The 12,697-nt window shown below is 37.7% G+C and overlaps 1 protein-coding gene across 2 annotated transcripts in view; it reads right to left on the reverse strand.

Moving 5' to 3' along the window:
* Positions 1-5,961, reverse strand: part of PHACTR2 (phosphatase and actin regulator 2) — a 125,465-nt gene extending 119,504 nt beyond the window's left edge. The window contains exon 1 of one of the 2 annotated variants that reach the window (XM_072409009.1): positions 5,564-5,961. In XM_072409009.1, the coding sequence (XP_072265110.1) occupies positions 5,564-5,825 (262 nt within the window). In that variant the 5' untranslated portion in view covers positions 5,826-5,961. The remainder of the gene's footprint in view (positions 1-5,563) is intronic. The other variant, XM_072409010.1, reaches the window with a different exon arrangement.
* Positions 5,962-12,697: the final 6,736 nt, after the last annotated feature.

Raw genomic sequence — 12,697 nt, forward strand, 5'->3', positions numbered from 1 at the left:
AATAATGGATCATGTACTCGCGGCCCACTGAAAACACCGCCGCGGACCGGTAGTGGGCCGCGGCCCGGTGGTTGGGGACCGCTGTTCTAGAGCACTGGCTGAACCTGTACAGTAAACTGTCGTAGATTTGTATGCGATCGTACGCTGATGAAAAATGCTGCAAATTGTGAAGCAGGATGCTGCTGTCCCATAGGGGCATGTGAGCAGCTGGGCGGAGAGGTTTCAGTCTAAATTATTTTGGGAGGGCTATCAAGGTAAGTTATAGAAGTTTTTACTAGCATACTGTTGCTCTTTAAATATAAATTTAAAGCAAATAACTATGTGAGTTCTATCAGATTAGCATTGACATTAAGAAACAGTTATTCATTTTATGAACTTGAAAGCCCAAATAGTCTGCTAATATATTTACCACAGATGGTCAGTAAGGGTTTCTTGAGAATCCTAAAGTGTATTTTTTGTTTTGTTACCAAAGTGGTTCCAGACACAATATTTTCCCATTTTTAACAGGAAAAGGCTTGTCTGATTCTCAACCAGATGAATTTGTATGTGAGCGAACTGTTTTTTTAGATTCTCATTCAAAATGACACTAATATGAGATACCTTCCAAATTCTTAACAGCCTCTTAACTCATTACATATATATATCATGCCTCTTATGGTCCATTGTGCTAATGTGAGTCCTTTACATCCCTGCCACCCCTTGGATGAGCAATGAGGTGTAAGAACTACATATCTTTATTTATATCTCCTGACTGCATTTACACAATAAAATTATTTATAAATTGCTGCAATTACATACTTCCCATTTTACAATTGCAACCCTGATGCCATCATTGAAAAGCAGAATGCCTAGTACTACATGACAAGGGTAACTTTAGTGTGTTATATTATTATAATACCAAAACTACCCATAATTTTTTATATATAATATATTTGTGTAACAAATCATACAAATTGACATACAAACGTTAATGGGTCACATAGACAAATATTTTATAGGGGCAAAGGAAAGACATAGATACCTGTCCTCTAACAAATTGTTCTAGCACCAGTATCCAACATACTGGACCCTAATCAGAATGGGTTGAATATATTCTTGTGCTTTACTGCACAATGTTTGTAAAAAGTTACACATAGGTTAACACAATGCATTATCATGTGCTTAATGCGTTAAAGCAGACCTATAAATATTGCTTGCCATTAAAAAACTTGAATGGAGCGACTTGTATCCCCCCATCCTTCTTAGTGTGGATGCCATCATAGTAAAAGGACCTAAAGGGGTGGATGCCAGCACCCTACTGTCACTTTCATTATAGAGTCACACAGTTTTTAAAGGCAGGAACACTATGTTTAACACTGTGTTCATTAACAACTGGGCTTAATGGTTGATAATAAACAGAAAGGAATTTTTGCACTGGCTAATGAAGGAGTACTACCTGCTATGTAACTTCGTAATGTATGGTGATGAGTCGGTTGCTGTAGGTGGAAGAGAAAAAAATTGCCAGGACTTGAGATGGCAATGCAGGAGGTGGTAAGAAGACTTTATTAGGCTTCAAGACATCCTAGCACAACATAACTTGTGCATTTGATGCCAAATTAATTAAAATGAATGACACTGCATACACAACACAAAAATAGGAACTTTTTATGTTGTGTTTTTAAAGCTCAGTCTGCTTCCGCCTATTCCACCCCCTTAGGCAGAATGTAGCCTATGCATTTCTGCCCATTTTCTGTGAGTGTCATCAAGAAGAGTGGGATCACAGTACTGCAAGACTAAGCACACATGTCATTACACAGACTTTATTTAGTCCAGAAAGAATGATGATTGTCATTGCTTGGCCATTAATTGAGAGTAAATAGGTGTAGAGAGGCAGGACAGAAAACATACTAATTCAAAGCTGAACCTGGCCTGGCCTTTTCTATATCACACCTGTAGAAACTCAATTTTATATTTTTTTGTAGAAGTATTTATTTTCCTGCTCACTTCACCTTCAGCACAAGATACATGAAGTATTTTTTGAGCCTGTATCATCTCATTGAGCTCTCTTTCACTGATTGGAGCTGACCCAAGCCCTCCCCTTTTAGGTACTGACTTTCTTTCGGTCATCTAATTATTAGAAATATGAATCTCCATTGTGCACAGTGATCTAATCTGGTTTATTGGTCAGTGATGCTGCCAGCTTTAGCCAGTGTTCAGGACTAGCTAGCAACGCACTGTCAACAGATCTAACCTCATCCTTTCAGTTCCTCCCTTCCATACAAAAGGTTTGGCTGGTAATTATGATGTTTTAGGTATTAAAATGCTTACATTTTTGCAGAATGCTTTATGATTTAGACTAAATATAATTATTGTGGGTCTGTTCCTGTGGAAGATTGGGTGAAAAAACCTACATCCTTGAGTTCAACTTCAAAGCACGATAACATGTATCTGTGACTGAGCCATTGATATATATATATTGTGACAGTGTCCCTTAAAATGGCAGGAAAAGTGTTTGATGGCAGGTACGTTGCGCCTCTAATGAGGTGTTACCTGTCATCATGGCTCCAGGTAAAAGAAAATTGTCATTTGTGACGTAGGTTTTTGGGGGAAAAAAAACAGGTCCTGGAGCCGACCAAGTGAGAGAAGGGTGGGTTCCTTGGCCAATCCTGTGGTGGGATGTGTTCACCTAGACTCACATGCAGTGAAAAAGGTGATCAGTCAGGCTGGAAGGAAGGCAGTGTGTTCCAAGTGTAAGAGGGGAGTTAACAGTGTTGATGTTGAGCAAATGTGATAGAGAGACAGAGCACCAAGTGAGGTAGCCAGTTGTCCAGCCATGCTATTGTTTGTTTTTGTGAATTTATGGACACTTTTCTGTTAACACCACGTTAAATAAACCCTCCTGCAGTTGGTTTGGACATTTGAAGTCTGCTGCCTCTTATCCGCCCTGAAGCAGTCCTGTTACCACAAGCAATTCCCCCTGTGATATCTCACAATATATTTTATCACTGGAAGAGAAGGGTTCTAACTAAGTGTTTACATCCCTTCTCCCTTTCACCTGGGAACATACAGACTGATTGTGCCTTACGGACTATGCTGGGGAGGAGCTGATATAACCAGAAGTTGTCTGGGGTGCTTGGTGGAATGTTTAAAGAGCAGTGTCAGGTATGCTGGGAGGCAGTAGTGCTTGGTTAGGTGCAGGATTCCTGGGTTTATCATTTACACAAAGATAAGCGCTGTCTAGTTAAGCCTGTTGGGAAGTGCCACCTTATGCGGTGTATGCTCCTAAACCCATGGACACAAGAGAAATAAAATTAACTTATGTGACATGACTATGGACTTTGTAAAGCGTTGTGTAATATGTCGGTGCTATATAAATACTGTATAATATTATTCATAATATGCGGATGAGGGTAATTACAATTAAAATATTAAGTATAGTCAGTTTTAGCATTTACTTTTTTATTTACTTTTTAGTGATGCAGTGCCAATAATTTGGAATTGCACCAAAAATCACAGTAGATGACATCAGACTCACACTGCAGTACTGTACAATATTCCTGTCTTGCAAGTCCATTTTTTATCTCTTTTTTTGCCATTTCTTGATTAAATATCTTCCCTAAAGCAAAATAATATTTTTTTGCAGTAGCCCACTGGAATGGCTTAGTGTGAAAGGGGCCTTAATATTTTAACCTGCACTGTTGGCCAGGTCATGTATGACCTATAAAGACTATAAGGAGCTTCCTAAAATTACAATATGTACTTTTTACATGCTTATTTAAAACCTAGAAAATCGTTCACCACTGCATTATATATACATATAGCAAATAGCAAATATAGCAAATATATAGCTTTCAAAGAATATGTTTTTGAATGTTTTCATACCATGCTGTATGCTGATCCTAACCAATCTTCCCTCTTCACTGTTTACTCATACAGTTCTGGCACTGGCATTTTGCCACAACATGTGACCCATATACAGCCTAGGTGTGCGTAGTAGAACCCCAAAGACTTCTATCAGGCCCCAACACTGATATACATGTGAGACCTGGACCCAGCATTTAGTGACAGTGCTGCTGGTCCCCTTGTCTAGCAGTCTCTGCATATACCAGCAATCATCTCCTCATACACAAACTGTGTCCTGTCACTAACTATTATTTGGGAATATCTTAAATCATGTGCCACAAATAACAGTTCCTCCTCACCCTCCTGTTGGTAAAATTTCATACTTATAATATATTTTCATGTATATTGATATACTTGTTTGTGTTTGGTAAACTGAAACCTACATGTTCTCCAGGAGAGTTTATATTGCAAAATACAGAAATTACAAAATAGCAAACATCCCCTCCCTCTTTCTATGGGAGGTGTATGGCTATTCATTGCTATGTTTATACATTCTATTTTCAAGTGCAGTCATTATGCACTCACTTTTGGAGAGACTTTTGGCATGGTGAATTTTTCACTAATATACACATATAAAGGAAATTTAAAAGGTTTTTACATTTTTGCATATTGGTTCATAAAGCTGTTCAATGGCTACCCATAAAAAATGAGATGTCCCCCCACACAACTAGAGAAACAGTTCTGTGCAAGGTATTTTTTTTGGATTATTAGCATATTGGAGAAAATCGATCACAAAACATTCTCCACATTCCTTATTTACTTTCACATTTTTTCACAAATCCTATATGAAAAAAAACTAATGCTCAACTGACAACAAGCACATTGGGAGTAATATACTATTACAATAATTTCCCACTTGGTGAACTAAGCCTGTATGCTTTAAACAGCCAATTAAAGGTCTCACTAGTAGAATTGCGACAAAGTTACTTTAAAGTGTCTGATAAGTGATGGGTTAGGAAAATGAATAAAAAAAAATTGATTTGCCTAATACAACGCGATAATTGAATTAGAAGAAAATCATACTCATTTTTTTTGCATTCTTTTGAATTTCTGCATGTTTAATTTGCAGAACATTATACAGCTTAGAAATCCAGACGTTCACAATTAGTATAGTAGTAAATACTAATAATATTATTATTAGTATAGTAAAAATTAGTATTTCTATCTAGTATCTCTGCAGGTCACACAAATCTTTTCAGTAGACAAAAAGTTTATAGTTTTGTCTGGTTTTTAAATTGATTTACTCATCATGGTTATGAAAACTCCTCTATACATCTTTCTATTTGTTCCAAAAATAATTATGCTTGATCTTAATACTAAATCTATGGCTCCACGCTGCACAACACATATGCAGTGCAATGTAGAGCCATAGATTTAGTAGTAGGATCAAGCATAATTATTTTTTTAACAAAAGAAAAAAACTACTAGGAACAGAGTAGGCAAATATTTTTGAGACTTTGCCAAAAATCTCTACCTCTTGGTGACTTTTTGAGTTCAGTGTTTTTGAGACTAGAGAGTTTTTTTTCTGTGTTAACAACTTTCTAAGCTTGACTAAGGTTTTTTTTTTAATTTATTTTTTTGACAAACACTGATATTTCCAATCCTTCTCTCCTGATTAGTGCCTTATATAATAATGGCATTGCAAGAAACTGCTGAAACAAATACATGCATTTGTTTTTACCTGAACCGGCAACTCTAACCCTCAGCAGCTTGACTTGTGCAAATGAAGAAGTGTCACTTTTAGATCGAGCTCTAGTGAACAGATCCTGGATGGGACAGTCATGATACGTAATCGAGTATGATGATTCTGAATTCCACTGCAGCTTGCCTGGTGTCCCCATGGGTCGCTTTGCAACGGAGTTCCATTTTGTTAACTCTGGTGAGCAACTTTCAGTTTTTTCTAGTAGTTGGTGATGGTCTTCATTAATGGGGCAATATGCCATTGCTCTGTGCCAGAGGAAAAAGCTAACAGCACGGTGAGATCATTACAATGAAAAACACCAAATACTGAGACACAATGCTGACAAAACATGAAGCTCACAGCTGAAGAACAGGAAGTAACCACATCCCTGCTGAACTTTTCTTTATTTAACCACAAAACAGAACTGTCAAACGTAGATTATTTAAGTGGAATTTAACCTGGGATTTAAAAATCGCAAAACCTCAGATGCTTTTATTGATACAGGTATTGATTTTATCCTAAGACTACCATTACAATACTCTTTCCTTGTAACCCGGACTCTAAAATTCTTTTCTGTAACCTTCATACTATTTCTACTAGTAACCACAACCCTCACTCATTTTAAGTGAAGTCTTTGTTTGCATACTTATGTATCATACACCATGATCCTTTATTAAAAATATGCCTCTCTGAGCCAAAAGATTTGCACAGGGATCTCAAAAACAGAATGACATCTGAGTTTTTAAGCGAACCCGGGCTTTACCCATGCAGTGCAAAGATCACCTAAATCTTGATTTCTTCCTTGCTGCTCCATTAATTGATTTCGAAGGGGAGAACTTACCCTAGGTATCAAGCTTACATAGGCTAATGGACTCTTCTATGTGTTGGTGCTGGCCAATGTCGTCACATGGACACATGGAGTCACATGGACATGGAGTCACATGCTCCTTCACATTTAGAATACTGAATATTTTCTATGCATTCTATGAATCTTACAGAATAACAAGGCATGAGGGAATGAAGAAAATATGTGCTGCTGGTGAATGGGAGATTTGAAGCCATCCTAAAAAAACAAAAAACAAAAAAAAAAAACAGAAAAGTTATTGTCAGATTTTTATAATTATTTTTGTTTACTGACCTGACTCCGAATGCAGCATAGGTTTAGGTAGTCCTGCTCCTCTACTACCCTCATAGGACATTTTTTATCAATAAATTAAAGCTAGATACTAAGTATTGTATTCTGTAAATAGTCCCCTGTACGTGGCATTTCATCTTGTATATGTGAGAGGTGCTGTCATATTACTGGAGCCTTCAAACCCTGAATAATCATTGAGTCAAGTTAGGATGGAAAATGTAACTGCTCACACATAAAAATAGTTGAACTCCACTTACGTATTTAACACAATAGTGATTCATAAAGGTATAGTTTGATTTCCATATATATTCCAGATGTCCTGTGAATAGACTTAAGGCAATCTTGGCAGACTGCTGCCTAGAGGTAAAAATGTTCCATGTAGAATGCAACAGGATCCCCTAGAAAAATACCAGCCTTTTTTGTCCTGTAAGCCAGATAAAACTCAATCAAGGATGCGATTATCCTAAGAGAGGCTTGTTTTCCTATGCTAGGCCCTGAATTGGATCCTAATTCTAAAATTGGCCAATGCAAATTGTCCACATCTAAAGTAAGTTTGTCTCTGGTCCGTAGATTTATGATGAGATGACTTTGAGATTGAGGGACATGATAGGTACCAAGACAAATTGATCTGGGAAAAAACAAGCTTTTAAAACCTCAGTGCCCCTTCTCACAAAGGTTATGATGAAGGTTGTATTCAAGGTCAGGTCTATGATGGAGCAGTCTGATGGACATTGAAGAATTCCAAGACAAGATGGAAGATCCCACTTAGAAAATTTGAATTTTCTTTGTGGTTTCAAATGCTGTACAGCAGGGGTTGGCAATTTTTTTGAACTACTAGGCCATTTCAGGAGGTCAAGAAGGGACACTAGGCCAGAATAAACAAGGTGTCCAAGGAAAGGTTTTTTTATTTAAAAATACAGTACGATCAATGGGAAACATGATGTTGCACGTTCTTAGAGACAGATACAACATCAGGTTCTAATGATGAGAAGTTCAACAACAAAATGCCATTAAGGTGATTGTCAGTGAGCTGGGAGTGCAGCTTGTTCTTACAAAACTTCATCTTAGAGAACAGCTGCTCGCACGAATAAGTGCTGCCAAACATTGCGATCACACACTTTGAAAGGATCTGCAGGTTTCTTGGCTCTATTCCTCTGTGATCTCTCACCATCCTAGTGTCAGTACATCAGAACAAGCGCCTGGGAAGAATTGGTCAACGACGCATACACTCATATGGTATCAAGCAATCTTCAACCTATTTAGCAAACAATTATAGCAAACATTAGTTTATATACCATAACAATATGCCGTCGCGCATGCTCATTTAGAATGAATAAAAATTCACTGGAAATTCACTAAAGTATATGTATCCTAAAGGATTATTTAGCAACATAATTTCAGACACATACAAAACACCTTGTTATTAATAAACAATCGACATTATCTGAGTTTAGCAGAATTAACAAGGACACTCATCTTGGCAGAACATCAGGTCTATACATATATAGTTTAAACAACCAGAGAACACATTTAGTTCTCAAGACTAAGCTCTCATAACTAAGAACTGAAACAAAATGGAGTGTCTCAGGCAACAAAATGGAGTGTCTCAGACCCTTTCACACTTGGCAAAGGCTAAAAGCATTGGAAACTGAGCATGTGGCAGCTGACAGTAGAAGTTAATGAAAGTCTCTTTCGACCGCCTTAAAGTGCTGTTGGTGTCGTTGCATCTTAAACACAGGGCTTTGTTCCTACGTTGGACGAAGAATAATTCGTCAGTCCATTCGGGGATGAAGACACATTTGAGGTCAACCTTGAGGTCGACTGGTAGCTGCGCATTGCTTCTTTTCTTTAGGCATATTAATTGGGGTTACTGTGGGGGAACTTGATGATATCGCGGGAATTCGTGATAAAGTGACAATCCAATTAGTTAGGCCAGACTGGAACACTAGCTAGGCCCTATCTGGTCTAAAGGCCAGAGTTTGCCTACCTCTGCTGTACAGCTTTAAACACTGCACAACCAGTTGGTGAGTCACCATAGAAGCTATTATCCTAATTTTGAGAGGGATTATGTGAAGTCCCAAACCAATGCCACTGCAGAAAATTTAAAACATTGTAAATCTGAGGATATACTTTTAGCAAAGTACACAAATTTTGGCCAAATATTTTGTTAGTACTTGGCGTTCTAGAAGAAGGGAAAAGCCTTTTTTGGAAAAACCCTAAGGGTTTACCTTTTCTCAGAACCCAGCCATCAGATGCAATTTGGAAAGACATAAATGGCAAACAGTGTAGCAGGAAGACTGGCCAAAGAAGGAAAATAATTAGGTCTCCTGAACTGAGTTGATGCAAAATGAGGAGAACCACGGCCTCCTGGGCTACAAGGGGATGAATGCCATTAGCCGGACTCTTCACACCAACAGTTTTCTGAGGAATATGAATACAATTTCAACTAGAGGGATGGTAACTTGATTAGGTGTCCATTTACATTAGGGTGGTCTATTGCGGACAGTTTAATGTACGTGTTATTGCGTGTTATGGTATGTATTAACAGTTTTGCAATATTCAGCCCATGTATTTGAGCTGCCCAACACACCCGAACAGAACAAAAATCACTGCTTCAAGTTTTGCTAGCATAGCACACTACAAAACATTGTAATTCATTACTGCACATTGCACTGCTCTGTAATGCAGATACATTGAAATGACTGGCACCACAGCACATCAAATCATGTCATAAACAGCACAATGGTGTGAATGGGTCCTAAAAGCAAACCAGATTTTACAATTTGATTATCATGTGTTAGGCACCATGATGTGTCTAAGAATAATGCATATTTATAACTACTAAAACTCAATAGATACCAAACCTACTGCTGTCAAGGAGTCTGAAATGGTAACACACCAATAAAAACCATGAACCAAAAGCATTGTGAATATGATTGGGTTTACCCAATAGGTCAGGGCAAAGTGTGAATATGAAGAGCAAAGTTTGGCAACAATGATATTTCAGTTTAATGAGGTTGGATAACCAAATTAAGAATTTTGAGGGCTGACTGCAATTTTTTTTTAAAGGATCTGAATGTGTTAGGAAAGTATTAGAGAACATGTCTGGACTGTATTTCTGTCAATGCTTTGACAGTTTTGAGGATACTATATTTGGACCACATGTATCCAACCTGTAAACATGGTATTGCTGATATGTTTAATGATGATTTATTAGTTCAATAGTCGGAACAAATATGGAAAACTTTTTTTTATCATTTAAATTATTTGTATGAATTTGATACAAGTAATCTTTTGCTGAAAATAAAATTCAGTTGAAATTGAAACCTAGCTTTCATGCACATACAGGAGCTGTCACGCTCAGAGAGACAGAACCACTAGGGGGTGCTATGGCTTGCACGGAGGTGGTGTGAGCCCTGAGAAGGGCCAAGGCGCAGAGTCTAAGCAGTAACCAAGTTTTCTCCAGAGCCTCTGATAGTGAGGATGTTGCGCTGCTGGTTACTGTCAGGTTGCGGTCCTTGGGCACTTTAAGGTGGGCAAAGCACGGTACCAAATCACTAAGGAGAAAGATAAGGAAAGCCGTGGTCAAGACAGGCAGCAAGCAATAGAGGTCAGGTCACACGCCAAGGGTCATTAGCCAGGGATCCAGGAGACAGACAGCAATGACACAGGGGCCACTGTGGACACAAGAGACACTGGAAACAGCAGGAGGTACATGTGATGCAGGGATATCCACTGGCAGAAAGGAACATGGGAACTGCACAGGGAAGTTGGCTGGGAACCAACAAACTGGACATCGAAGGGTTAACACAGGAGCTGGACAGAGGAAATACTGGGTTAAGCAGCAGGTGTACAGGAACTAGATCACAGAACCTGGGAGCTCGAGCCACTAGTATGAACTTGTGATACAGTTTGTGAGCTAGCAAAATAGCCAGGGCTGATCAAGAGGCTATTTCCAGATTGACCAGTGGATTGGAGGGAGTTGATAAAGCTTGGAAACAGAGGCAAGCCCAGCTTCAGAACTGCAAGCATGCGCAGAAGAGTGATGCCTGTGCTTTAGTGAGGAACAGGTAAGTGTGACAGGAGCCATCTATTAACAGAAAATTGTCCTCAGTGATAATAATACCAGTAAAATTAGATACGTTACCTGACAAATGCACATTTTAAACCACATAAAGCAATGAACTTCACAATGATTTGAAATCAGGTAAATCAGGGGTGCCCACACTTTTTTTGGCTTGCAAGCTCTTTTTAAAATGACCAAGTCAAAATGTTCCACCAACAATAAAACTTGGACCTAAAAACTCATTTGTGTGTTAGAGTTTATTTTGAAAGTCAGGGCTCCGCCATGTACGTTGCCTTTGCGCAAAGGCGTTTCGCATTACATTTAATAAAAAATAATTTGATCTAGAGATTATAGCTGTATGCTTTTAAAGTCACAATGGTAACAATATTAAAGATTAGATATAAAATATCTCATTATTCAATATTACCTGATAGGGCCCCTGCAAAAAAAAACAATGAAAACTGTACAGAAAGATATATAATAATACAAATTATATATAAGGTATATAATGCTTTTTCTATAAAAAAGGGTTGTAAAATGCATGTAAAAAGGCACTTCTACAACTCCTTAAAATGGAATGGTAATCTAAGCTATAAAACAAAATAATATTATCTCATGTTAGACATACCACAGCTACAAGACATATTTTTATAGCTTTAACTATCTTTCTAATTCCATCCTTGGTGACCTAGTTTCTGAGCACATGAGATGGAGATGATGACTGCAGAATCCAGGCCAGGGGTGGACGTATTACCTGTGCAGCTTCTGATATACACAGCATTTCCAAATGCTTAAGGACCAGTCAAGAATGCTATCCTTACTGTGCCAGACAGAAACAAAATGCAGTTTTTGTATTTGGAAAACTTCCATATTACTGTGTAGAAATGGGGCTATCTTGCTAACTGAATTTAAGTTGTTCAATTACCTAGGTGAATTATCATCTTGCAAGGTATAGCTTTTTTGAATGCAGTAAAAAAACATTTTTTTTGTTGGTAGAAGTAAAAGAGCATCTCATTTAAGTGAAAGTGAAGGTAGATAATTTACTTTGCAATGCAAGCAGCCTACATTCGTTTAGTGAGTCAACCCAAATGTTTTGCAAGAAAGCATACCAGTAATTTATAGTCATCTCAGTATAGAACTGCAAACAAAATGCATGAAAATGAGTACACATAGGTTGTCACTTTAATTTTATAAAAACAGGATGGAAGAGCATCAACCAGAGCCAGAAAATATTATCTGCCAGCTGACAACGTTGCCAGACTATTGATCTGAAAGTGTTGACATGTTACCATGCCATACCATGTAGCAGATAGTTTGGGATGGTTCATCAGGAATATTTATTGTATATGTCACAATGCAACCATCACAAAAATGGCCACAAGCTGAAGGGTGAAAATATGATGGCCAGGAAACATATACTCCACTAAGGAACATCACCCACATAAAACAAGCCTATGTCAATCCATGAGTTAAATACAGGGTTTAGTATACTGATATGATGATTTATTTGACAATTTTATTTTGGCAAATAAATACTAATGTCTGGTTGCTTTAAGCAAGACTTCCACTATTATTTGTATGTCTGTTATGTTAATCTGGCTGCAAAGAATTACAATCTCTTTAGTACATGTTAAGAGATTTTAAGATCTTCTCTGCATATTATATGAGGCATCTTTACATCAGAAAATGTCATAGATAAATAGAATCTGAGGAGTTTTGATTTCATGTTGACTAAATTTTTAAGATGGTCAAAGTTGTACCCACTAGATGTTTTTTCAATACTTCACAGGTTTTCCTTAGCTAGGATTTACTTAACCTTTCTTTTAAAAAAAAAATCTGCCTGTACCCTCTTATATCATACAAGACATATAGAGCATTTGAACTCTCGTGTGCAACACCCTAAATACAATCTCTGTACTTTTGAAACACAATT

This window comes from Pyxicephalus adspersus, chromosome 4, assembly GCF_032062135.1.
Source record: "Pyxicephalus adspersus chromosome 4, UCB_Pads_2.0, whole genome shotgun sequence".
NCBI lineage: Eukaryota > Metazoa > Chordata > Amphibia > Anura > Pyxicephalidae > Pyxicephalus > Pyxicephalus adspersus.